The sequence below is a fragment of the Onychostoma macrolepis genome, chromosome 19, assembly GCF_012432095.1.
Source record: "Onychostoma macrolepis isolate SWU-2019 chromosome 19, ASM1243209v1, whole genome shotgun sequence".
In the NCBI taxonomy this organism is placed as follows: domain Eukaryota; kingdom Metazoa; phylum Chordata; class Actinopteri; order Cypriniformes; family Cyprinidae; genus Onychostoma; species Onychostoma macrolepis.
The window spans coordinates 17,920,011-17,947,498 of NC_081173.1; the positions used below are offsets into that span (position 1 = coordinate 17,920,011).

Here is a 27,488-nt window from a genome sequence, read left to right on the forward strand (position 1 = left end):
GTCTGGTGGAGCTTGGAGAAGGAAGAAAAAACTGACAAAAAAAGAAAAGAGTAAAAGGAATGATCAAGCACATTAGGGTCAACTTCATTATCTAAGGCAAAAGGGACTTGTGGGCCCCACTAAGGGTATATCCCACTCATTAGACCCAGGAGAAGGGAGGCCCATTCATTAAAACCTTTTTTCTCGGGCCCTGTGAATTTAAGCAACGGCCCTTGGCTGAGGTCACGTAGAACAAAGAAAATTTTGATACTGACCCTTTTCTGCCTTTGTGTCAGAAAGAGAAAAGTGTATTTTTAGTTCCAAGTGATCTGTCCACTAAACATAATGGCCTTCAAAATTGATATGCATTAGCAGCCATGGGAAATTAAAATTCAGAGGAACTTTCATTATTCTGAACTCAAAGGTTGTATAATGATATTTCAGAGTAGGGCATGGACAAGTACCTAAATCTGTATTCATGACAGTTTGTACCTACGGCTGGCTTCATCCAGATTTCATCCAGATATCAATTTGTATATTACTCTTCAGCATATGGCCTGTCAAAATGAATGCTTATATACCTTTCAATAAGTGGGTAACAAACTGCAGGTAAGGTATATCAATTGCTGCTTTACCTTTGCCATGGCTGACCTCCACAGTCCAAGTGCAGTTAAGGGAGCTGGGGTAGACCTCAGGGTATCCTGGGGACAGGATGGTACCTCCAGGTCCTCGAACATCACCCCCGCAGAGTGCTAAAGGCAGAGCGAGGAAGGTTATTTAAACAGACCTTTCGCCTACAGTAAATTCAATGTATGCAAATGGAACTATATAAGAATAAAGGATTTCACTCTTCTATCAGCCCATATACTGGGCTTATAAGTTAAAATGTCAAAGATGAATTAACATTTATATCTTAGTTCCTTGTGATTGAAACTTCTAAGCACTTGCATAGCAACTGCAGTATTGTTAAATAAAACAATTAAAACAATTATTTTGTTTTCCCACAAGGATACATTTAAACAACCAAAAGTGACAGTAAAGACATTTACAATGTTATTTCTATTTCGAACAAATACTGCTCATGTGAACTTTCTTTTCATCAAAGAATCCTGAAGAAAAAGAAAAAAAAAGGTTTCTGTTTTCATTAGGTTACAACTGTTTTCAACACCAAATCAGTATATTAAAATGATTTCTGAAGGATCTCTGAAAAGTGGAGTAATGGCTGTCGTAATTCAGCTTCGCCATCATAGGAAGTAAACTATATTTTGAAATATATTCATATAGAAAACAGTTACTTTAAATTGTAATAACATTTCACAATATCCACGTTATTACTGTATTTTTGATCAATAATTGCAGCATTGCTGAGCATTAGAGACTTTTTAAAAACATTTAAAAAATTGTACGGACTCAAACCATTTGAACTGTAGCATATGCAAATACAGCGGGGTCCAGAAATCTGAGACCACTAATAGAAAAGCATTTTCCCACTTTAATATCATTCAATTCTTTCCATTACAAGTAACATTATCAGGATTTGAGTGATAAAGCTGTAAATTTATCAAAATCTTAAAATCAGGGAGTCTTTTCCCTCCTTTTTCTTATATATAACTCCATTCAGTTTACAGTTTACAACATGGCTTGTATAAATCCATCCATCCATCTATCAATTTTCAAAACCACTTTTCCTATGTAGCGTTGCAGGGATACTGGAGCTTTTATTTAAATAAGAAATATGCAAAAAGGAGCTTAATTAAAAAAAAAAAAAAAAATGGTTCTGCTTGTATCAGAAGTATAAAGAAAAACAGTATGACTTTCACACCAGCCTAAGCTATTTCTTGGAATATTGGTCAAAAACGTCACCTCTCTCTCACCTCATAAAATGCATGCTTGATTCGTATCAGTACTCATACGCTTTTTTCTTAAACACTGCATGGTGCTCAGTGGAGGATGGATGTACAGTATCAGACAGACCTCTGCTACCTGAGACAGCAGTACAGGCAGGTGCATGTCTCTAATGTATGCTGCATTTAGAGCCCATGGAACTGAGATGACTGTGCGCAGTAAAAAGTGCCCCTGGATGTCTAATCTGGTGAGCGCATCAGTTCCTATCAGCTGAAGCAGCCTTCACAGCAAATTGCCTCTCAGAGTCCTCCTCAGCGACGGGCTAATGGCCTTGCATTGAATCACATTGTTTCAGTTTAGCTGCCTTCGTGAAGGCAAAGCGAAAGAATGTAATCAAATAGCCGAAGGACAGGCAGCCTAAGGAGCTCTGACGGGGTAAGACATAGGTAACGTCTTTCATCCAGCGTTGAGCAGAGGTTTCATTGCCAGCACAAGCCTGCTGTTTAGCGCTGTCTTGCTTTAGTAATACGGTCTATTAAGCCCTTTTTGTCACTGACTCTGAACCTCTTTTATTCAAGATGTAAATCAACATGTCACCTTTTTTCTTTACCAAACAGTTTCATTGATCAGTAGGCCACAAAGATTAACAGCTCTCTTTTTACTGCGAATGTCTCAGGAGACTAACCGTCACAGGTGGGTAGTGGGTGGCTCCACCAATGGTTCTTTTCACAGACCAATGGCTCTTCGTGGCTGAGGCGGTAGCCTGAGTCACAGCCAAAGGACACGGTGGAACCGATGGAGAAGTCCTGACCATAGCGAAGACCGTTGACTGGAATCCCTGGATCCAGGCAGGAGTAGGCATCTATTGTTACGCCTAGGAATAGTGAGACAGATGAAGCTTAGAAAAAAAGTATTTTGAGAGCGTTTCAATTACTGTATTTACTGCCTGCTGGTGCTCTAAATTAATGAAAGTTGCTTTCAAATGGCAAGTTTTGAAACTGTGGAAAGTTTACTGTACACTTACTTTCATACAGGATCTTGAAGCCACTGTTTGAGCGGCTGTTGTCAGTGGTGAAAAGCATGTACAGGTGGTTGCCGCTGCTGAATAGGAACTGAGGCACTTGGGTGCCGTTGAACGAGCCAATTAGAGGAGAGAGAAGATTGGGCCCATCATGAAGCTCCAGGAAATCACAATTCAACTCTGTCTGAAATCTGGTTGGAAAAACAGGCAATAATTAAATGTCCTTGCCAGCAATGAGACAACTTTATCATATTTAATATACACTACTGTTGAAAAGTTTAAGGTCGGTAATCGGATTTGAATGTTTTTGAAAAAAGGTCTCTTATGCTCACCGAGGCTGGATTTATTTGGTCAACAAAAATACAGTAAAATATTGCGCAACATTATTGCAAATTAAAACAACAGTTTTTTTTTCATTTAGTCCTGTAATGGCAAAGCAGCCATTACTCAAGTCTTCAGTGTTTGTTCAGAAATCATTCTAATACGTGACCCTGGACGACAAAACCAGTCTTAAGTGTCAATTTTTAGAAATTGAGATTTAAACATCATCTGAAAGCTGAATAAATAAGCTTTCCATTGATGTATGGTTTGTTATGATCAGACAATATTTGGCCGAGATGCAACTATTTGAAAATCAGGAATCTGAGGGTGCAAAAAAATCAAAATATTGAGGAAAACGCCTTTAAAGTTGTACAAATGAAGTTCTTAGCAATGCATATTACTAATCAAAAATTAAGTTGATATATTTATGGTAAGAAATTTACAAAATATCTTCATGGAACATGATCTTTACTTAATATCCTAATGATTATTGGCATAAAAGAAAAATCGATCATTTTGACCCACACAATGTATTTTTGGCTATTGCTACAAATATACCCCAGTGACTTAAGACTGGTTTTGTGGTCCAGGGTCACATATGCTGATTTGGTGCTCAAGACCATTAATTATTATCAATGCTAAAACAGAGTAAAAATATTGTACCGTTTACTATTTTTTTGGAAACCGTGATACTTATTTTTCAGGATTTTTGTACAATAGAAAGTTTGCAAGAACAGCATATGCTTTGTTTCCAAAAACAAAAAAACAAACAAAAAAACAAACAATTTAGTGCATCCTTGCTAAATAAAAACTTGCTGACCCTAAACCTTTTAATGGTAGTGTATTTCCAATATACAGATTTCTTTGTTGTAACCATTTAATTATATAGATGTACAAAAGCAACAATATCTATTCAAATTAAAAAAAGCATACTTCTCAAATGTGATCTTGATGGAGCGTCCCGGTTCAGCCTCTATGACCCACTCACAGTTGAGCGAATCTTTGTAGTAACCAGGCCACCCAGGAGATAAAATAACTCCACTCGGAGCTGAGAAGTGGCCTCCACAGGGAGCTGTAGAAAGAACAGAGGTTTAACAGAGATGCATTTTAGTTTACTTGCATAAAGCCACTGTTTTTTGTATCTGTACTTGAGACAGACGACCGGTTAAAAAATAAAGACCAGTTGACTGTACATTATACCTCATTTTACATATTTACAATCCCACAAAACTTACAGTAAGGTGTTAAAACTGCTGGTGGGCGACACTGTTAGTCTGTCACTCTACTGCTCTGACCATATGAATAGTGTTGCTGCATAATTAGAAACACGCTGAGCGAAATTCGAGGGATTGACAAGGATTTTAACGACAGATGACAGGCTGCTCACCACCACATGCCCTCCGGTTTACATGCCCTATTAACCCCTGTCTCTGTGACCCACAGGTGACTGTCTATTCAATTTAGAGTCACATACAAAACTAGGCACAACTGTCCACTTATTGGGGACTCCTGTCTACTTCTAGTGGTAACTGGCCATAATAAATACCTTCACACTTTGGGATGGGGCCGCTCCACATCACCTTGCCACCGCTGAGCTCACAAGTGATGGTTTCTGCTCCCTGTGTCTTAATGAAGCCATCCTCGCAGATGATCGAGATGGAGCTGCCTAGCTGGAAACTGTCACCGAAACGTCTGGCGTTCAGGGGGACTCCTGGATCCGGACACTCATTATGGCCAAATGCTGGAAGCAAGAATGACATAAGATAGTAATCTAGAATTGGAAGTGTCATGAACAGGCTTTCGCCATAGATTTTCTGGGTAGTCAAAGTATTTATGACACCACAATGTCACTACCAAAAAAAAAAAAAAATCACTTTAACAAGTGGATGAGTTAAAAACGAGGTTGTTGAAAGTTGAGAAGTTTTAAAGACACTCCATTCCAGGTGGTGCACTTCAATTTACCCTGCACTCAAAGAATGAGGATTTGTAGTACTTTGCAGGACACGTTTCCACTCAAGGCTTTGTTTATTAGTGTTAGTGTTATTGACCTTCCAGCTGTTTTTATCATAACTCCATGAAGCATATATAGAGGCCCAAGGCGATTGGCCAAGAAAGCTGCTGTCCCCACAATGCCCTGAGTGCCTGATGGATGTCTAGTGACAGGAAAGGCCTACAAGAAGGACATGACGTTTGTCAGAATGAATACAGATTTAATGTGCTCTATCAGGGCACTGACAGCTCATAACAGACAACAGTTAGGTGTCAGCCTGTTAAAGAACTCGACATTAGCGTTAAGCCTTAACGACTACTATAGCAACCTAATATGCATGCAAACTGATGTCTACTTTAAGGACTTTGATGGATTATAGTGACATTTCACATCTCCTTTAAGAAGGACCATCAAGAAGTCATTGTGTAGATTAAAGTCATGTATGTGCTAATGAGGGGCGGAGGGGAGATTGGGTGTGCTGGGGGAAAAACGAAGCGGCGTATTTGCATTTGAAATGCCTGGAAGTTGCTGTAAACAGACACTCTTTCATGTTAGTTTGTTTTACGCATCATAAATTCAATGAATTCATATTTTACAGAACATTATTTCTTTCTTTCGTTAAGTGTTAATTTCGTCAACAAAATTATTGAAGATGTTTACTAACAAAGTTTTTTTTAAAATTATTAATGATAATAAAAACAGGATGAAAAATGTGAATTATAATTATGATTAATTTTAATTTAAACTAGTGCTGTCAAATGATTAATCGTGATTAATCACATCCAGAATAAAAGTTTTTGTTTACATAATATATGTATGTGTGCTGTGTATATTTATTATGTATATATAAATACACATGCATGTACAGTATGTATTTCAGAAAAATAGGTTATGTTTATATATTAAATAGATTTGTTTATAATATAAATTATGTCAATATAAATATAGAAATGTAAATATTTTCAAAATATATACTGTATGTGTGTGTCTTTTATAAATACATAATATACACATAACACATATACAACCAAAAACTTTTATTTTGGATTAATCGTTTGACAGCACTAATTTAAACATTTTGTTGGTGATTTAGATATAAATACAAATATAAAGGAAGTTTTTTTTTTTTTTTACCAAAAAAGTACTATATAAAGTATTGTATTGATTTTTTCACTAATTATTGTAAGCAGCTGACTTACAAGATAGAGAAAAAAGATATTGAGAAAGTTTGAAGGACATTTTCATCAAAAGACAAACTATTAATAGTACTGCAAAGGTGGTAAAAAGGGTTAAAACTGCTCTCAGTATGCTAGATTATAGCTGTAATAGCATATTATTCAAAGACAAGTTCATCTTAATTATCAGCACCAAGAAAAAAAAGTACCTGCTATCAGTACGATTTGATGCACAACACATGCTTAAAACAAACATGATGTCTCATGCAGAATTCATGCTTCATTTATGCTTAACAAATGCCCCATGCAGACATAATGCTGATCATAAACCCATCCAAAGGTGTTACACGCACTGGTGTAGGTAATGTTGAAACCTCTGCCCGACATGGAGTGGTCAGCCTGGAACTCCAGCCGGAGAATGTTGTTGTTGCTGGTGAGGTGGGACGGCACCTCTGCCCCAGTGAAACGGCCAAGCACAGACGAGTCAAGCATCTCTCCATCCTTCACGGTCAGGATGTCATATGGAGCCTCTAGGTCAAAGTCATTGAAGGCCAAGTGGATACGGCTGCCGGGTTCTGATAGGATCAGCCACACAGTTAAGGTTGTTCCCATAGCCCTCTGGGTAATCCGGAGAGAGCACTGTGCCCATGGGTGCAGTGAAGTTTGAAAGACAGGGAACTGAAAGAGTAAAACAGAATTGCTACTAATTTTTAACTAAAGATTAATGTAACTATGTTCATAATGACTGAGAAAAAAAAAACACCCCGATAGCCGGCAACATATAAAAACATGCCACATCATACATCAGTGTAATAATACAGCACTTAGCCATGTGTATGCGTTTAATATGCCATATGGAGACTGTCACTCTGCTGTTGATTAGGTTCTGCACTTTCTGACAAACTGCGTTCATGACATAGATGGACTTCAGGCTATAAATAGAGCTGATTTGTTCAATCTTCCAATTAGACGTGGGGAAATTTCAGCAATGCATTTTTTTTAAGCAAAGAGCCTACAGGTGAAGTATCAAAATAGAGCAGATGTCACTGCAGCTGAAGTAGTCCCCAGGTTGGCTGTATATATAAGCCAATTATTTCAGCTGCCTCAGAGATCTCTGCATTCATTTGGAAGTAAAGGCAAAGACAGGAAAGTTAATAAAATGCAGTTATAAGGAAATTCTTATAGAAGATAAAAAATTGGTCAGAAAAAAAGATGAAGTGTGTGATTTCTATGCCACTAGAGTCCCAACTAATGACTGTTTTCAAACTTGTTTCCTAAACATTTTCCATACCTGCCATTGGTCAGCTAACATATAGTCCCACCCACCCACTTTATTTGCCATATTATTATTTTTTATAGAACCCTAGAGAGGGAAAAACTATCTTAACATTAATTTCAATTTCAATTTTCCTAATTAAAATGGTCAAATAATACATTATAAAACTGTCATTATAGCACCAAACTAGGACAGGAAAAACATTTCCAAAGCAATTAATCAGTTTGCAACGTACAGTAGCATTGACAGTACTCACAAATGCAGATGGGGATGTTGGCAGACCACTGGTTGTTGTTCTGACAGGATATTGTCTTCTCTCCAATAAGCTCAAATCCAAATTGGCACTCAAAGCGTAACACGTCACCATTAGAGAATCCATCTCCTTCTCTCATCCCATACAAAGGGGTGCCTGGGTCCCCACAGCTCTCCTTGTCGATTTCTACAGAGAAAGGATGTAAATAATAGCGATTGCAGCAGTGGAAAGAGGGAATGTGATGTTTAGCAGTTTAAACAAGAAACCTTTTATTCCTTGTTGATAAAAAAATTGCTTAAGCTTTATATACAGTATACATTGGTGGCCAAAATTATTAGAACACTAGTTTTTTCACCAGCTAAAAAATTATTTTAAGTCAGTTATTTCTATCTTTTGCTGTAGTGTGTCTGTAGGAAATATCAGTTTACATGTCCAAACATTCATTTTGCCATTAATTGTAATAATCCAGTGAGATTTTTGTTTGTACAAGGAGTCTGACATCAGCCAGTGCTCCACACAGAGATCTGGTCTCATCATCATCAAGTCTGTCTGGAATGACATGAAGAAACAGATCAAACTGAGACTTAAATCCAGAAGAACTGTGGCAACATCTCCAAGATGCTTCAAGAAACCTTCAAGTTCACCGAAAAAAAAAAAAAAAAAAAAAACTAATCAGACAGCATAATCTTTGTTGTGCTGGTGGCCTGAAAAAGTCTTGCTGGTTGAGGTAGTTAAGAGAAATGAACTGTCAAGTGCAAGACTTATAGCAAATTACTAAATTGTAGCTTTGAAATTGGCACTGAATTGTACTGCAAAAATCCAATGATGGACTGATTTCATCAGATGTCCTGAACCTCGCTGCACTTACAGGAAGTTGACTGGAACAGAATGCCACCAAAACTCTCTGTTCAGCCTAGATAAGCTCCAGCACCTGGACCCTTCAGTGGTAAGAGTCGGTCAACCAGGACATTGCCACCACGAGTATAAAAACCAAGTCTAGGGGTCACTATACCTAGATAACACCTTCCATCTGCATAGAATCGACTCAGTGGGCGGCAGGCTGCTGGAATGGGCAATACATCTTCCCAGACGCTTTGCACGGACATTCACAATTGAACTATGAACTCCATTCCGAATAAGGATGCTTGAGGGTTTGCCAAAGGATGGATGGTAAGAGAGAGGAAAAAAACATCCACTAAATTTCATTTAAAACCAAATCAAAGTTTGAACGTGTAGGAAGGGGATTCCTCCTGAGGTATAATGGAGGTCTTTGGCCAATGCTTGATGTATGGCATTAATTTCCGACATGACAGTCTCTTTATGACTACCACAATGCTTTACTTCATTGGTCAATCGTGAGGGGTGGCTAGGGGAAGGTTAGGCCATATTTACAGCTTTGTATTCATGATGAGGCAAAAAAGAGTACAAATTGTCTGTAGGAGCTGACGGTGTGTGAATAATCACGGACAGCGCTACACTCCGACGTGAGGTCAGCGTGTCAGATGCGAACCCCTACGCTTCTCTCGCGGCGCTTAATGTGATGGGGTTCTGTGGGACCACTCTGTGAAGATCAATTGTGTCAACAAGTTATCCAATCAAATCCAAAAGGTTGATTCTGTATGTGTAAGCACAGATGGCCCACACGGGGGAAGTTTGGGACCTGTGTTTTTCTTCCTAAAACAGCCAGGGAATTACAAAGTATCAGTGAACTTTGGCATGCAATATATCAAAAAGCATTCTGAGCATTTACCATATAGCAGGACTCATTAAGCCGGCCTTCACATAAAAGCCTATAAATAAATTTAATCTCAAAACCATTTCTTATTCATTGGAAAATGGCAAGTAATTTATCTCTCCCTTTGTGTATCCCATGGATATTGTTTCATTTCAATAATGCTGACTTTATCTCGCTCAAGAAAGTGCTCATTATCGCAAAGTCGAGTTTTATGTGGAGTCGAGACACAAAACGAGGCACTTCTAAAACACGAGTCACATGAGTCAAGTACACACAGGCAAACTCCCAGGCGGATCTCTGGTTTTATTTCTTTGAAGCATTCAATTAAATTAGGTTTTTAAACCACATTGAAGATACTGAAGCGTTGTGGCCATACGGAATACAAACAAAATTATCTTTAAAAGAAGGGATATTAATGAGTGTGGCCATATGCTGGTGCATTGAAACAGTGTGCCAAAGCACAGAGTTCAGCTATGGATAATCAATGGTAATCTGCACTAAAAAAAAACTTCAGTAATGCATAGGCACCACTGCTTAAGAAAGACTTGAGTAGATTGTTTCTTTCTGAATTATTTAGCCAAAAGTTTAAAAAAGGCCATTTTAAAACTCTTGTAACTGGTAAAAGTCAGTAATCAGGCATTCGGTCTATACATTCTAATTCAACATTTGTTTCTTTCTGTAACAGCTGTGTTTCTTCAATGTTATTACAAAGTCAAACTTGCAGTTTTTAAGCAGCAGAGGTTCAAGGCTACCAACATCAAATGGAGGATAACTAAACAGAGCATACGCTATACATATAAAACTAGCACAGCCACCTACGCCAAGTTATCAATGACATACTGTTCGGAGAAATTATAGACACCAAAATAAAAATACTGTATAGAGGCGTTAAAGAATAACACATAAAAATGTGCTCAAGGAAAATGTTATTATTTAAAAATTAAGAATCTAAAGGTTCAGGCACTACTCAAAAGCCTGGATGCTTTGATTTAACTGAGTGACATTCGTCTTTTTAGAATTGATTTTTTTATTTATATGCCAAAACCCATACAGTATAAATAACAATGAGACTGCCAGAGTTAAGAATAATAGACCGATTTTCATGGTAATGAATACAAATCATGGTAACAGTGCCTGTCTACACTTTTAATATGTTAATTTGAACCTTTGGGATCAAGTAAATGTGTTATGTTTTTATGTCATTAAGTTTGTCACAAGAAATACAGTGCACCCTCAGAGGTAAAACATAAGGGTATAAATTCATTGATGGAAAATGACAGATGTAGCTGTTTTAATAAGTGAAATGTAGCCATCAAACTTCAGTTACCATAAACACAATTAATGACCCATGTAGATTATGCATTTGTCACAGACGTCAGTATAATGGAGTGCATTTGTATTGTAAGTATACACCCCTAAATGGGATGAACTATATCTCTTCTGTGCTCTAGGGCAGTGCTTCTCAGATATTGAGTAACAACCCAAAAATGGGCCGTAGGCCTAACTGTTTTTATTCTGCCAATAAATTGTTATTTCATAAATAAAGTTTTTATGTGCCAGATAAAACAGTGGCAAACACTTGGTGTTACACTTAAAAATCTAATTCAAACACAAATTAAAGGAAATTAAAAGCCAGTCTTGTTGTGAATGCTTGTGTGAGACAAATTTCTGTATATTTTTAGGCTATTCTCTTAACAGATTCACATCAAAGCCTCTGTAAATTAACTTTTGCATTCAAATCATCATTTTAATTATATAATCACTTCTTTCATGTTGAAGTGACCCTTTTGTGCAAAATCGTGACCTGACAGGTAAATGAACTACTGGGGAACAAAACAATGAAAACTTCAATTGAATGAATGAGTGCTGTGAACCATTAATGAGTTCATTTTGTGTCTGGATCCCTCAAAGGGCTCTTGATTTATATGATATATCACATATAATACTCACATCATATATCATATGTGTCCTCATTGGGTTCTCATTTTATCTGTGCTTTGGAACACATAACAGAATCTGACATTCCAAATCTCATTCAGCCTTAATCAATGTTAAACCCATGATGTTCTTTCAGTTAGAACAGCTCCATATTATTAAAATAATTCTAATAATACTATTCTATATATTCTCTCTCTCTCTCTCTCTAAATTATATTCTATATACCTGTATATACATACATTATATATATATATATATATATATATATATATATATACACACACAGTGGGGCAAAAAGTATTTAGTCAGCCACCAATTGTGCAAGTTCTCTTAAAAAGATGAGAGAGGCCTGTACCTCAACTATGAGAGACAAAATGAGAAAAAAAAATCCAGAAAATCACATTGTAGGATTTTTAAAGAATTTATTTGCAAATTATGGTGGAAAATAAGTATTTGGTCAATAACAAAATTTAATCTCAATACTTTGTTATATACCCTTTGTTGGCAATGACAGAGGTCAAACGTTTTCTGTAAGTCTTCACAAGTTTTTCACACACTGTTGCTGGTATTTTGACCCATTCCTCCATGCAGATCTCCTCTAGAGCAGTAATGTTTTGGGGCTGTTGCTGGGCAACACGGACTCCAAAGGTTTTCGATGGGGTTGAGATCTGGAGACTGGCTAGGCCACTCCAGGACCTTGAAATGCTTCTTACGAAGCCACTCCTTCGTTGCCCGGGTGGTGTGTTTGGGATCATTGTCATGCTGAAAGACCCAGCCACGTTTCATCTTCAATGCCCTTGCTGATAGAAGGAGGTTTTCACTCAAAATCTCACGATACATGGCCCCATTCATTCTTTCGTTTACACAGATCAGTCGTCCTGGTCCCTTTGCAGAAAAACAGCCCCAAAGCATGATGTTTCCACCCCCATGCTTCACAGTAGGTGAAGTATGCTGTTCTTTGGATGCAACTCAGCATTCTTTCTCCTCCGAACATGACAAGTTGAGTTTTTACCAAAAAGTTCTATTTTGGTTTCATCTGATTCTCCCAATCCTCTTCTGGATCATCCAAATGCTCTCTAGCAAACTTGTACTGGCTTAAGCAGGGGGACACGTCTGGCACGGCAGGATTTGAGTCCCTGGCGGCGCAGTGTGTTACTGATGGTAGCCTTTGTTACTTTGGTCCCAGCTCTCTGCAGGTCATTCACTAGGTCCCCCCGTGTGGTTCTGGGATTTTTGCTGTGAGATCTTTGGGTGAGATCTTGCGTGGAGCCCCAGATCGAGGGAGATTATCAGTGGTCTTGTATGTCTTCCATTTTCTAATAATTGCTCCCACAGTTGATTTCTTCACACCAAGCTGCTTAGCTATTGCAGATTCAGTCTTCCCAGCCTGGTGCAGGTCTACAATTTTGTTTCTGGTGTCCTTTGACAGCTCTTTGGTCTTGGCCATGGTGGAGTTTGGAGTTGGACTGTTTGAGGTTGTGGACAGGTGTCTTTTATACTGATAACGAGTTCAAACAGATGCCATTAATACAGGTAACGAGTGGAGGACAGAGGAGCCTCTTAAAGAAGAAGTTACAGGTCTGTGAGAGCCAGAAATCTTGCTTGTTTGTAGGTGACCAAATACTTATTTTACCGAGGAATTTACTAATTAATTCTTTAAAATCCTACAATGTGATTTTCTGGATTTTTTTCTCATTTTGTCTCTCATAGTTGAGGTATACCTATGATGAAAATTACAGGCCTCTCTCATCTTTTTAAGTGGGAGAACTTGCACAATTGGTGGCTGACTAAATACTTTTTTGCCCCACTGTGTGTATATGTGTGTGTGTATGTATATATATATAAAATAAAAAAAATATATAAAACTATAAATACATAGTATAATCTAACTAAAATTATAATTTTTTTCATAATTCATCCTTTCACACCAGACTCAGCAAACTATTGTAATTGTGGCATCCCATAATAGTGGCACACTGAAAGCTTGTTCGTGCTACATTATGTATGTCCAAGCTATAGCATTTTTTTTTATCCCCTCATGTATGACCGTCACGTATTTATGATTGACGGGTCCAATTAGATCTACCTAGAAATTGAAAATTAAGCAACAAAGCCACTGTGCTTGTCTGTGGCATATATAGAATGAATTATAATAGGTGTAGAGAAGACAAACGAAAAAAGACAAATCTAATGCAATCTGTAATATTTTGCCCAACTCTCCCAGGGATATCATACAGTAATCTGTTTTTTTTTTTTTTTTTTATCTCTCTGGTCTTGCACTTAAGGGGATTCATTTGCTCTCTCGGTCTCTTTCTCTGTCTACCTCAGTCAGTCTCTCTCATTATACTGAATGGCACGCTGTTCATCACCCCGACACTAATTTATTACAAAACCTTGAGGGAGGAGAGATAATCAAAGATATGGGTTTTGTAGGGATTGCTGCTTCTATCAAGTGAATGTAGCTCATGTGTTCGGGATGAAAGTTAGTTGCCGTGCATTCAGCAGAGACCACTGAAGTGATTTGTGGGAACTGCTTCGCTTTTATGCACACTGACTACTAAGAATGTATGCTGAATTCTCATGCAGGAAATAGTGGACCAGGTAAATAATGTCTGGCCCTTTTATGTCTAAACCGCTTTGCAGTGGATGTGAAAAACACTTTCTCACTCGATCAGAAAACAAGGATGAAGGTTGGACATTTGATTGAATCTGGGCTTATGCCAGACAGGTTGTTTGTACAATTTTGGTCTACCCTGTTTTCCTTTGTTTGTTTGCAGTTGCAAATGAAGCTGTTTGGGTGTTTTTATTTTTTTATCACTCTGCCACACGTCTTCCTTTTAACCTTGACAATAGGGCTGCCACAGTCACAGAATTGACAATTAATTATTTGTTGTACAAATAATTTTGATTAAGAATATTTATTTAATCTTATTTGTATACACTTTCGCATTTCATGTTCACAATGAATGTTAAGTCTAACTTATATTTACACTAGGGTGCTTATCGCCAATAACCGAGATCAAGTAAATCACAATCCTGTATTAATAATACATGTATATTTTTTTCTTTGAGCAACTCTCTGTTTGCTTTTTAGTGTTTTTTTTTGGACTCTTCCCAATGTGACTGTATATTATTCACATCCTGGTACCTTTGTAGTTGATCTTGAAGCCTATAGATCCCACGCTTTCATCAGACTGGAGGTGAAGCCACATCTGATGGGTCATGCTAACGATGAGGTCGGGAACAAAGCTGCCAGTCAGACTGATGAGAAGAGAGAGATTATACACACATAAAAAAAAAAAAAAAACAGCAATTCATACTGAATGTTTAATAGCAGACAAAAGGTTGAGCACACCTACCCAGTGCTATTTTGCATAGTTGTCGAAATTAAGAATTAGTTTAATTATAATTTATATAATGCATCATATATTTCAATGCTTTAGCAGTTTCAGAAATTAGTTTTGTAAAGAAATTCAATCATAGGCATAATTTTTTATTTGTCTACAAAGAGGTCTTCAAAATCTCTGATGCCAAATATTTGACTGGTATTGTACGGATACGTACTAATAACTAACTTCATGAAATGCGTTGTATCGTCGCTCTTCGTAACTTAAGACAAACACATCCAGAAGGTTGGCAAAGGAGGACAACAAACATTTGAATGGTTTCTGAAAACATAACATGGTTATTTACACTGGTAGGATATTCAACATTCATTTTTGTTCCTGGAATATCATTCCTATCAAACAAACACTGCCCAGAGCAATGAGTCTGGTTTATAGAAATACTGTTTCAGGAACAGCACAGAATGTCCTACTTGTGTAAATTATGTATCATCTTACCGTCCCAGACTGTGGATAAGAAACTCACACTTGCAAAATGGTTTTCGGGTCTCCTACTTCCCCTCCATCACCGATGGTTAGTGTGTCATAGCCCAGTTCTAGGTCAAACTCCTCAAAGTTAATCTGAATCACCTGTCGGCAGAAATGAGGCATAATGCTTAGTGATGTGTCAAATGAACTGAATTAAACTTTATGGCTCTTGCATAATTGAATCCTGTCAGCTGACTGAAACAGAAAGAGAGAGAAGATGGCCAAAACTCACTTAACAGAATTTGGGAGAGAATAAAGAAACTTCACCTTTATTAGAAGGTAAAAGTTTCCAGAAAACATACTTGAGTTTGCTTTGAGCATTCAAGCATGATGAACATGCTTCTACTAAACAAACATCATAAATTAAAATGAGAATTTTGTTTGTTTTTATATACACCAAATGTACCAGTTTTTTATAGTGCTCAACAGAAGAATGTAATCATAACCAAACCAGTCAAGATGATTAGTACTACAAATTTAGCAATTATTGATTAAACAAGACATTTTTACATGTATTTCCCGCCTTTATGCTTCCAGCATTCTCTCTGTCCTGTTGGAAACAGATCCTTATGAAAGAAAAAAAAAATCTCTATAAAAAGACTAATTAATTATATTATAATAGTATTATTATATTATCAGATATAATTAAATGGGCTCTAAAATAAATAAAATAAAATACATTTTGTGAAGAAATTATTATTATTATTTTATTTAGTAAGAATGTAATCATAATTGAACCAGTCAAGGTTATTATTAGTACTACTTTTTTTTTTTTTTTAGCAATTATTGCTTAAATGGGAGATTTTTTACATTTATTTCACGCCTTTGTGCTTCCAGCTTTCTCTCTGTCCTGTGGGAAACTGATCCTTATGAAAGAAAAAAATCAATATAAAAATCAGACTAATTATACCCATTACACTCAGCACAATCAATTGATTCATTCAAATGTAGTAATTTGAACACTAGAGCGTCTCTTGGATGACTGGGAGTTGGGAAAGGAGGATCAAGGCTTTAGAAACAGGGATTAGAGGTGTGGAAGAGCTACAGGCATTTGGAGAGGCCTGAACTTTCTATATTGATTAACCCATTGAGAGGTACTGGGAGGAATTAGTTGCCATGGCGATGGGCTCTTCACCATAGCTGGGGCTTAGCAGGTATGGATGTATGAGAGCTACTTAGGACTGATGATTGATGCTCAGACAGCACCTCGGCACAGATAATAAACTTGTTTTTCCATGTAACTGAATACAAAATACTCCAGAGTCCCTGTCTCACTAAAGGTCACCAAATAACAAATGCAGCGCCGATGCAGAGATGCAGAATTTAACGGGATGAAATAGTTGTGAATGAGACTTGAGATCTCTGGATATCTATTATAAAGGATACCAGTGTAAAATAATCCATAAACCTGATCCCAGATCAGCCACACAACACATCAACACAGGAACTTGCCTTCAGTGACTTGCCCTGCCTGCGGTTGTCATGGCGATTGGAGTCGTAAGCTAATGTTTTTGTTGGAGAGCAAGTGAGGTGCCGAGGCCAGAGTATTGAATTGCAAAGAAATAAGGTAATAGAGCAGAATTATTACTTTACAATGGAGCAGAGAGGCCAATGAAAATGCTCCAGTGCATTTACAGATATACCGCACAGACAGGTCTATTCCATCAAACATGAAAATGCATCATTCTGACGGGTGACTGTTTTAAAAACTAATCCAGAATCGCTAATCTAACAGCATTCGGAAAATTAATCTGGTTTGGCCTGCTGCTGTTCAAACAAGTGTAGGGACAGCAGACCAGACACATACACATACACATACACATACACATACACACATACACATACACATACACATACACATACACATACACATACACATACACATACACAAATGTGCATTAAATAGAGACAATTATTGATTGTATAATAATATGTGTTCACGCAAATGGGATTTTCTGGCTTACTGGTGACATTGCATGTCATTGTGTCTCTGTCCCTTAGAAAAACTACATCTGTCCCATTTTACATTTATGCATTTAACAGATGCTTTTATTCAAAACAATTTGCATTCCAAGTAAGCAATTTGGCAGTTTGCAATGTTTCCTGGGAATCGGAACCATGACCCATTGTTACATTTTTACCAAACCATTATACTGAATAAAAAAAAAATAAAATAAACAAAAATAAAATACAATACAATTGTATTTTATGTTTTTTTTTTCTTGTAATTTTATCTTTCAATGTACTTTCTGCTATAATTCAATCTCAGTATTGCTAAGCAGAAAAGTAAATACATTTCAAACTTCAACTTCAAACTTCAACTTAAAAAAATGCCGTAGAAACGCCTCGCTGCGGACAGAAGCTGCCTTTTTTTCTGCGATCTCTCACTGCTTCCGCCTGCTCTTCGAGCTGCTTCAACAACCAGCGCAGACGCCAGCTCGTCCCCTGCTGCCATCCGGCGAGCCTAAAATAGCAAATTTCTCTCTCTCTAAAAGAGCAGCGGTGTTGCAAATGTCGCGCCGTCATTGCGCGTTGTGCAGGATTGCACTGCACGATGGTGACGGCCACTCAGAACTTTTCCACATCCTCTCTAAGGCAGTCGAGGAGCTGGGATTGGAGTGGTCCATGCCGGAGGAGCCCACTCGTAGCCGTCTGGATGAATGGTTCCTGCCAGGGCACCGCCAGGCCCCTCGTCAGCGAGCCTCTCCGTTTTTTCCGGAGGTCCATGATGAGCTTAAGTCGTGGCGTGCTCCCTACTCGGCCCGCCTTCTCTCTAACTCTTCTTCTGTTCTCTCCTCAGTGGACGGCGTTGAAGAAAAGGGTTATGAGAGGATGCCTCCTCTTGATGAGGCAGTGGCTGTGCACCTTTGCCCAACCACTGCCATTGGATGGAAAGCAAAGGTCGCTCACCCCTCCAAGCCCTGCAGGACGACTTCTGCCCTCACTGGACGAACATACTCCTCCGCTGGGCAGGCCACCTCAGCTCTACACTCTATGGCTGTGCTACAGGTCTTTCAGGCCAAACTCCTCCAGGCTATGGATGAGTCAGGACCTGATGCCACAGCTTTCAAGGAGCTATGTAGCGCTACAGACCTGGCTCTAAGGGCTACCAAGGCCATGGCACAGGCCATAGGGAGGTCAATGGCCAGTTTAGTGGTGCTTGAGCACCACTTATGGCTAAACCTCACTGAAATTAAGAAGGCTGACAAGGTCCCCTTCCTCGACTTGCCGGTCTCCCCTGCAGGGCTTTTTGGACCTGCTGTCGGCCACCAGTCGCTCCAGACCTCCTCCGCCTCAACAGCTCTCCCGCTCGGCCAGATGCTACCCATTTCCCAAGCGCCAAGGACCCCGGCCCAAGCTGACCTTGGATCCTATGCCCCGGCGTCATCCTGATCTGCTGGAAAGGAAGAGGAAGGGGCAAAGTCTTGCCAGTGCTGGACTGCCCCCAAAGCGCCCTCTTTTGTGCCCTCAAGCACCCCGTTCGGTTCTGGGTGCCAGTGGAAGTATGTTTGTTTATTCTGTTGTGAATCACGGGCCCGTTCCAAAAGTGCCCTCACGCACAGTCGCTGTTATAGGAAGAAAAATAAAAAACAAACATTTTCAAATAAAGAGCACCAGTCACCATGAGTGTCAAGCCCCCACACGGCGGCTCACCACCCGAACTAATCCAACCCCTTGTCACATGGGCCGAGGCCTGGCAGGCTGTCCCACTGGGTGCTGGGAATTATAAAACGAGGTTATTCACTTCAGTTCGCTCGAAGACCCCCGCGGTTCATCGGCGTGGTCTCCACCTCAGTGCAGAGCAAGAACGCTCACGTTCTGCGAGCAGAGGTAAAGAATTTGCTGGCAAAAGGAGCTGTAGAGACAGTTCTGCCAGCTCAGAGCAAGTCAGGCTTCTACAGCTGCTACTTCCTTGTCCCCAAAAAGGATGGCGGCCTTCGGCCCATCCTCGATCTCAGACTCCTGAACCGCACCCTTATGAAACGGCCATTCAAAATGACTACACTGAAGCAGATCCTCTCACAAATTCGCCCAGGGGACTGGTTCTTTTCGCTGGATCTGAAAGATGCTTACTTTCACATCAAGATAGCCCCCCATCACAGACGATTCTTGAGATTCGCCTTCGAGGGAGTGGCTTATCAATACATGGTCTTGCCCTTCGGGCTGTCCCTGGCTCCCCGCACTTTTACGAAGTGCATGGAGGTGGCTCTCTCCCCTCTGAGACAGATGGGGGTCCGTATCCTAAAGGGGCACACACCTATCTAAGGCGGTCTAAGTCTCAGGCTCTGCCTGATTCTTCAAGAACGCTCTTGGCCCTATTAATAATGCTGAGGCTGTACATAAGACCGTTGGAACGATTATCCAAGATGGGCTTATAGCAGTTTATAGCAGTTGTTCCTCTAACATGGCACGGCAGGATTGTATTGGTTCCCCGTTAGTGTCTAGCGATGCAGTACGAGTGAAGTATCGAAAGGGAACGTACTCTGTTACTTGCGTAACCTCGGTTCCCTGAGATACGTGAACGAGCACTGCGTTCCTTGCTGTACCATGACACTGCACAACTCCGTGTCGTCGCTTCAGTCGAATTTACCTGAGATCCTATGGTGGAATGCCTGCTTATATAGCCAGATGGCCCCACCCATTCTGGCAGGCTTCACTGCCATAGGCTCATACAGCACTGCTGCCGAGCCATTGGTTCGTTTCTTTATCTCTGCACGAACCAATGGCCGTGCAATTACACTTTCCTCGGAGAAAAAGGAGTTTTCCCCATTAGCATCTAGCGATGCAGTACTCGTTCCTGTGTCTCAGGGAACCGAGGTTACGTAAGTAACCGAGTACGTTTTTCCTGCATAGAAAATTATGAGGCGGTCGCCTCCGCCTCTGGCTGTAGACAGACTCAGACAGGCAGTCAAATACAAGTGTCACTGAACCACGTCCATTAGGGCTTCTAGTTCAAAAGTGGGCATATTTGGAGAAATATTGATATCTTTACACATAATCACTTTATATTTCTTTAGACAGAATCACCATTTCTTCTAAATTTCCACTGAATTATGCGATCTGATGAGCATTAGTAGCTTCCAGCGCTGTCTCAGTATGTTTTCTCTTTTGCGATCGGTGTTCTGACTCAGGCCCTGTTTACACTAGTGCTACGTTTACGCCTGTTGGCTATACTACTCATGCGTTTTCGTCCACCGAAAACTGAGACTTTTGAAAACGCTGCAGACCAGGTCAAAACTCTGGGGTTGCATTTCAGTGTAAACGGACCAAAACTGAGATTTTTGAAAAAGATGGCGTATCCTTGCTCTGCGTATCCTTGATGAGCAAAAACATAATGCTCATTGTTGTACCCACAGATATATATAGGTAGATTCCCCATTCGACCGCTCCAAGCATGTAGACGCATGCTAAATAATAATAAATCTAAATAATAGGGCATCTTCATATACATATCTATGGTTGTACCTGCATGAATGGTCATGTGACGTGTTTTCAGTTGTGTAGTGTGGACGGAGATCTTTTCTGAAACGCAGTGAAAACGCCAGTGTAGATGAGGATCGTTTTCATTTTAAAATGCCGATTTAAAACGAAAACACACTAGTGTAAACAGGTCCTCAGAGGAAGATAATTTGCTGCTTATATGTCATTCATATTGTGCATTAATTTTAACCCAACGTAACCGATACAGATATGTGACGATTCAAATTGGTAGAGATATTAAACGAATTGTGATGCAATTGGTTTTGTTTGAGTTTATATGAATTTATCTCTGAGGGGAACTGTCTTTAGAAAAGATTAGATGGCATTTTCTTTTCATTTTACCTCCGTATAATGCATATTAATGTAGTATTTAAAAGCGCCCGTGCAGCTTTGTTTACAGCGGTAACCAAGTAAAAGTTTTTTTGCTGTTCCATTAGCACCACCTGCTGGCAGAGAGTGAATTTGCATCTAATTCAGCCTGTCTGCTGTTTTTGTTTCATGCAGATGTTTTATGTAGTATGGCTTCACAAAACTAAAGACAGACCATTCTGTTTTTGCTTCAAATTTCGAAATTAAGCAATCTCATTTAGATTAAAAACTGCTCATGCTCATACAGAGGTTGCCTCTAATTTAAATGGAAAGAGCACAGGCAAAGCCTTAATTTGCTTATATGAAGAATTTATTAAATTTATGATATAAAACTTAAATTTACTTTTGTTTTTTGACACATTTCAGTTTCTCAAAGAAATGTGCAGCATTTTGTCCAAGCAATAACACCTTTTAATTTATAATTTGTCTTAAATCTCTCTTTTTTGTTAAAAAAATAAATAAATCAGTATTGTGAATCATATTGTATTTATCATATCGAAGCCTATTATATTTATTTTAATGTTCAACAGGTTTGTTTTTGTAAAATGTAGCTTGATAATTATCATTTTCTTCAATCATATAATTAATGGAAAACATAAAATGTTGCATGTAAAAAGGTGTTTGTTTCCACCAGTAAAAGTGTGTACATTGTACCCACCGTATAATGAATTCTGATAATATTTCACAGTATTACTGTTTTAAACTGTATTTTTGATCAAATAAACATGCTTTGGTGAAATCTTCATACCTCAAGCTTTTGAAGTGTATGTGCAGTGGCAAAAAAAGTACATAATATTGTTGGTTCAACGCTCACATCTAATCACAAAGATTGGATATGCAAGTCCTCCAAACACACAAACATGTAACAGCACACACATCCACAAGGGGATCTGATGCTTCCTCAAGGTGAAAACAGAAAACACGCTGCCTGGATGTCAAGCTCCCATAGGACTGTTCGTAGTGTCATTTCCCCCGATTAGGTTTACAGAGATGGGATCTCTGGTTTCCCTAAGCCAAACTACTTCAACTGTCACACAATCCTGCTGGGATTTACTGCCAGCATGGATTTATGGCTGTAGTATCACCCAAGCATTTCACAGATGCAGTTTAAAAACAAGAATGAGAGCACACGCCATCATTTGAGCACAGAAAACTACAAGGTTGCTGCAAAGCAAAATGCTGAGTGTTGTACTTCAAACTCTGATTGTCCAGGTCAATACAAGAAGGAACTTTCAATGAGTGCATCATAAGCAAGTAATCAAAATAAATAAATGCTTTAGATTACAAAATTATATAATTAATAGTAATGTCCATATTATTAATTATCAATTATTTTTATTTATTTTATAAAACAGTTTTTTTGTAGTCTGAATATGCTGTATTTTAAAACTTGTTTAGATATAATTAATTTAATCATTAGAACCAGAACTAATAACACATCAGTCAAATTGTGCCCGTCATGCGATAGACAATATGTGTATTGTTATTATCACCACTAATATATGTAAGTTAATGATATTTCAATCCAACGGTGATTGCTGCGGTTTATTAAATGCAATAAGGCACTTGAGGCTGTGTCCGATTGATATTACATTTTTGTTTGTGTTACGGTAAAAATCACTGTCATCTGTCAAGGCTTATTGCTTTAGTTCAACACTGTGTTCTGTTTATTTTCCCTTGTACTAGAAGCTTTATATAAAGAGTTTTTATTACCATCATGTTCACTTTCTTCTGTTCAATGAATTTTCAATCATGTCACTCAAATGAGTCTATTTCAGTAGTTTTACCTGGAGCAGAATTTCAGTACTATCATGTCAGCCCTCTAGCACATGGCGAGCTGTCAAGTCAGGACCATGTCAAACGACAGTACTGATGAACAAACGTTACAGCCTCAAAATGACAGGTAAGTAATTCAAGTTTGTTCCAACAAAAGGCATTTAGCAATAAAATGTAGTTTAGAATAAAAAAAAAAAAAACATGAACTAGACTGCGTCTTTCCTCTGTTAGTCATTACAAAATCAAAGTTGGCTGAAACTTGGCTGAACTATTTGATGAAAATAATGATTTGAATATTTACATGATCACAAGCAGTGACAAGGGGCCTTTAAAATCCCAGATTAAATTTTCAGTTTCTCTTCAAAACATCAAAATGGGTCTGTTTTTGTTCTTGTTCCCAGGAGGACAGGAACACGCTATGAAGAATGATACATTTTCCTTTCATCGCTGATAGTGAAAAGCTATTAGTAACCCTTGAAAAAGTTTTTAAAGCCCCTGATGCAAGCGTGATGTAGGGAAAGAATACATCCTGAAAAATGTGCTTCTGGGTATCCCATTATTGACACAGATAAAAGGCATGATTGAAAAGATTATAAATAACCATGCACCTTACAATGCAGTCCCTATGCATCTTTTTTTTTATTATTTTTATTTGTTTTTTTTTAATACATTATATTAGCTGCTTCTACTGTAATATACTATGCAAACATTTTTTTAAACCACAAAAATGAATAAATTAATAAAACAGAAGAGAAGAAATGAAAAAGAAAAGACAACTTGAACTGAACAGTCTCAACATGGATGAGGGGACATATGTTTCTGCCCATCGTGATCCGACCTTTGATGCTCCCTCTGAGGTTAATGCCCAATCTGGGCATCAATCTCCAATGAAAGGCCAATGGGGCGACAGCATTTTAGTTTCTGCTTGATAAATCAGGTCATGCTCCATTCAGAATGGACAACTGAACTCTGAAAAACAACCACCTACAAATGCACAGAGTGACGTTTAATGCTGACTTCTCCTTTAAAATCAGAGAATGCAACTCAACAGCTGCAAATATGAACAAGGATGGAAACAATTTGGGCCTTCTTCATGAAACACAAGCCAATTACTGTGTAAATCGCACATAAAACCATTTCTTTGTAATTTGTCCAATTGAATTCAATGCATGTGCTGCATTTATGATCAAATTACACAGAAATTTGTTCGACTTGTGAATAAGGTCCAATGTGTGGCTGATGCAATGGCCTTGATTCTATATGCACGGAGTTAAGCAGAGTTAGCAAATCCCTTGTTAAACCACTGATCCGTGTGTTATTTTCGATATCTCCATTTTAACAAACAAACAAAAAAACATTGTATCCCACATTCTCACAATCCAAAGGCATCACAATGGAGTCTAAATTGAATTAAGCCCCGACACGATTCAAGTCACTCTTACCAAGGTTAAAGCACAGAGTGCAATATAAATAAATCGCCACCCTAAAATTGTCTGCCAAAAATAAGTGAGCAATAATGTTCCCAGGCTGTAAGAGACAATTAGCAATTTCTCACTTGAAACAGGGTGGTCTGCTGGTTGACCGAGATCTATTTAAATCTTTGATCTGATGTCCTGAAACACACCTTTGTGCTCCAAATGCATTTCGCTTCTGTAGATGAATGGCTTTTGCCACATGTTTTTCCTGTCATTTAGTGAAACCTACCAATTAATTGAACTTCCAGAAAAGTGTTTTACAGTTAGTACAAGGCTATAATTGCAACACATATTTTGAACAGGTAAAATGGGGACGAGTACATTAGACTTGGTACCATGATGGCTGAATATGGGATTTTTAAAAAAGAAAAAGGCAGAGGCTAGTCACCACACAGGTGCTAAGCCTAATATACTCATCCACATTTTATCTATTTAAAACATCAATCGCTGTTTGTTGCTATTATTGCTTTGTATTTCAGTTGTTTTTCGGTTGGGCAAAACAATAGTTTAATGTATTTGCATTTTACCAAATGTTTTGCTGTTTAATGACATGTTTTATTTAATCTTGCTGTTTAAATTAGCTGAAAAGCCTATAATAAACTGTTTAACGGCAAGTTCCCCCAGTAGTGTGCCCCATAGCACAAAGGTGTGTTCAATGAACTTCATGCTCTGTCCATTGTCTTTTTAATTTTTCTTTTAGCGAATGACTCTTATGATCTGTTCCGGCCATTACAAAAAAGAGGATAAGGGGATAAGAAAAACAAAAAAAAAACAAACAAAAAAAAAAAAAAAACTTTTTTTCTTGGAGTAGGCTACTGTCTACAAACTCTTTGATTTATTGAAAACAACACGCCAAAGCCAAGGCTGCAAGAAAACAACACAAGCGTCTCTATTCATGCTGGCAGAGTTCCAGACCTTTCAAAGTGGTCAAATGCGAACTGAAAAAAGTAGGAACAGAAAAAGAAAAAAAGTCTCTCAATGGCCCACAAGGCTTTCATGCTACCCTCCATCCATCATACGATGGGAAAACGTCCAGACGATTTCATCACAGCCTTCTGAACATTTAAATGGTCCTGAGAAAGTTAGGTTGTAAAACACAGTTTTCCAGTTAAAACCTTGGGTGATTTCAGCTCTCTAGAAGTTAGGAAAATGTATAAATGAACAGTAAAAGTAGGAGATGTGAATATCGGTATGATCAGGACACTCCATTTCACAAACTGTCCCCTGAAAGTACCTGGATAAGAACAAAACTTCTTTATAGACCTATGAGTAGGCCGACGAGGAGAAGGTGAAACTTTGTAAACTTTGAAAATGGATTGTTCGTTTTCATTTATTGCCTCTGTATATCATTCCACCACAGCAAGAGTCAATCGCAGAGGCCTTGACTTGAGGTTAGGAAGAATTTTCAGTGTTTTTGTTTGTTGCACTCAATAGATCTGCTATTTCAAGATGAATTGCAATGCAAGTGAGTCACATCACCTGGAATCAATTGCAAGGTCCTACAATGACAATACAGACATGGCTGAAGTGCTAGCTGTCGTTACAAATGTAAGGGAGAGGGATATCAATCAAAATGTCATGACTAAGGTTGAGAACCAATTAAAAAAAGACCAGCAAACTTTGATTCCTGAGCGAAAGATTCTCATAAGCTGGATTTTTTTCAAGTGAATAAAAAAACTCTGATTCTTATGATCTGGTTCTTCTAAGTGATTCAAAGAAATACAGTGTAACTAGGGAAGTGTGATTGTCAAGATAATGATTCTTATGAACTGATCCATTATAGCGAATCAGAAACATACAGAGCAAGCAGTCAAATTCTCGAGTGAAGAGCTCTTTTGAACAAGATCATTTAAGTGAATCAAAAAATGACAGTGAAATTCTCTTGGGCTAATGACTCTTATGAACCAGTCTGTTTGAGTGAATCAAAAACCAGTGAAATCTGATTCTTGAGTAAATGACTCCCAAGAGTTCATATTAGTGGATAAAAACATACCAAAATCTGATTCCCAAGCAAAACACTCTTGAAACAGTCCTTTTTAGTGAATTCAAAACAAATCTGAAAATGTTATAATCCTCTTGTCCAAAATTTGTAATTTTTTATATTTACCACTAAAATGATCCACATTTCTACACATTTATTCAAATATAAGTGTTGATGGAAATGAAATAGTTAAGACAAATCAGAATGACTTTCCTCCAATGCCTTTTCATCACCGAGTCCTCCTCTCCACAAAAGGATCATCTCTCTCTTTCTCTCTCACATTCACATATTTATACACTGATTATCTCCCTGCACACATTCACACACTCATATTTTCTCCCCTCGATGTAGCTGTTGTGGGGGTGCATCTCAAAATGTTGGAATTAAACTGAAGTGTGGCTATAAAATCCACAAGAGCAATGAAACAGACACTGTTCACCTTTACACACACATAACTAACAAAGCCCATCATGCAGTTCCCTATAAAAGAGTAAGGGCTTAGTGAGGAAGAAGGGACGGATTGGGAGCTGTTTGTAGGGGGCAAGGCCACAATAGCACACACAAAAGGACAAGGGAGGAGGCCAGGAGCAATCATACAGAAGGCCAGGAGAAGCAGGCCAGTCAAAGGAGCGGACGCCTATGCACCCTCTCTCTCTCTCTGATACAGTGACAGCATCACCACAGGCTCTGTACAAGAGGCTGAGCAGAGTCACACCAGAATACTAATGCCAACCTGTGGAGCACAGTGTAACGACAGAGGCACCACTAAGGGTGGTAGAGTGGTAGGAGACCCTTGGACACCTGATACAAACTGTTCGGCCCCTCATCTAAACAGTTTAAAAAGCTACACTATAACTTCAAAAGTTTGGGGTCTGCAATGTTTTTTTATGTTTCTGAAAGAAACCTCTTATTGTATGTTCAAAAACTGTTATGTTGTATAATATTATAATTTACTTTTCTTTGTAATATATTTTAAAATGTAATTTATTCCTATGATGGCA

At 38.4% G+C, this 27,488-nt stretch overlaps 1 protein-coding gene across 1 annotated transcript in view; it reads right to left on the reverse strand.

Moving 5' to 3' along the window:
* The window catches only part of csmd3b (CUB and Sushi multiple domains 3b), a 420,302-nt gene that overhangs the window by 161,181 nt on the left and 231,633 nt on the right, over positions 1-27,488 (reverse strand). The window contains 10 exon segments of the mRNA XM_058753321.1: positions 615-731; positions 2,510-2,698; positions 2,849-3,036; positions 4,100-4,238; positions 4,713-4,907; positions 6,685-6,923; positions 6,925-7,009; positions 7,864-8,046; positions 14,682-14,794; positions 15,404-15,507. Coding sequence (XP_058609304.1) covers positions 615-731; positions 2,510-2,698; positions 2,849-3,036; positions 4,100-4,238; positions 4,713-4,907; positions 6,685-6,923; positions 6,925-7,009; positions 7,864-8,046; positions 14,682-14,794; positions 15,404-15,507 — 1,552 coding nt within the window.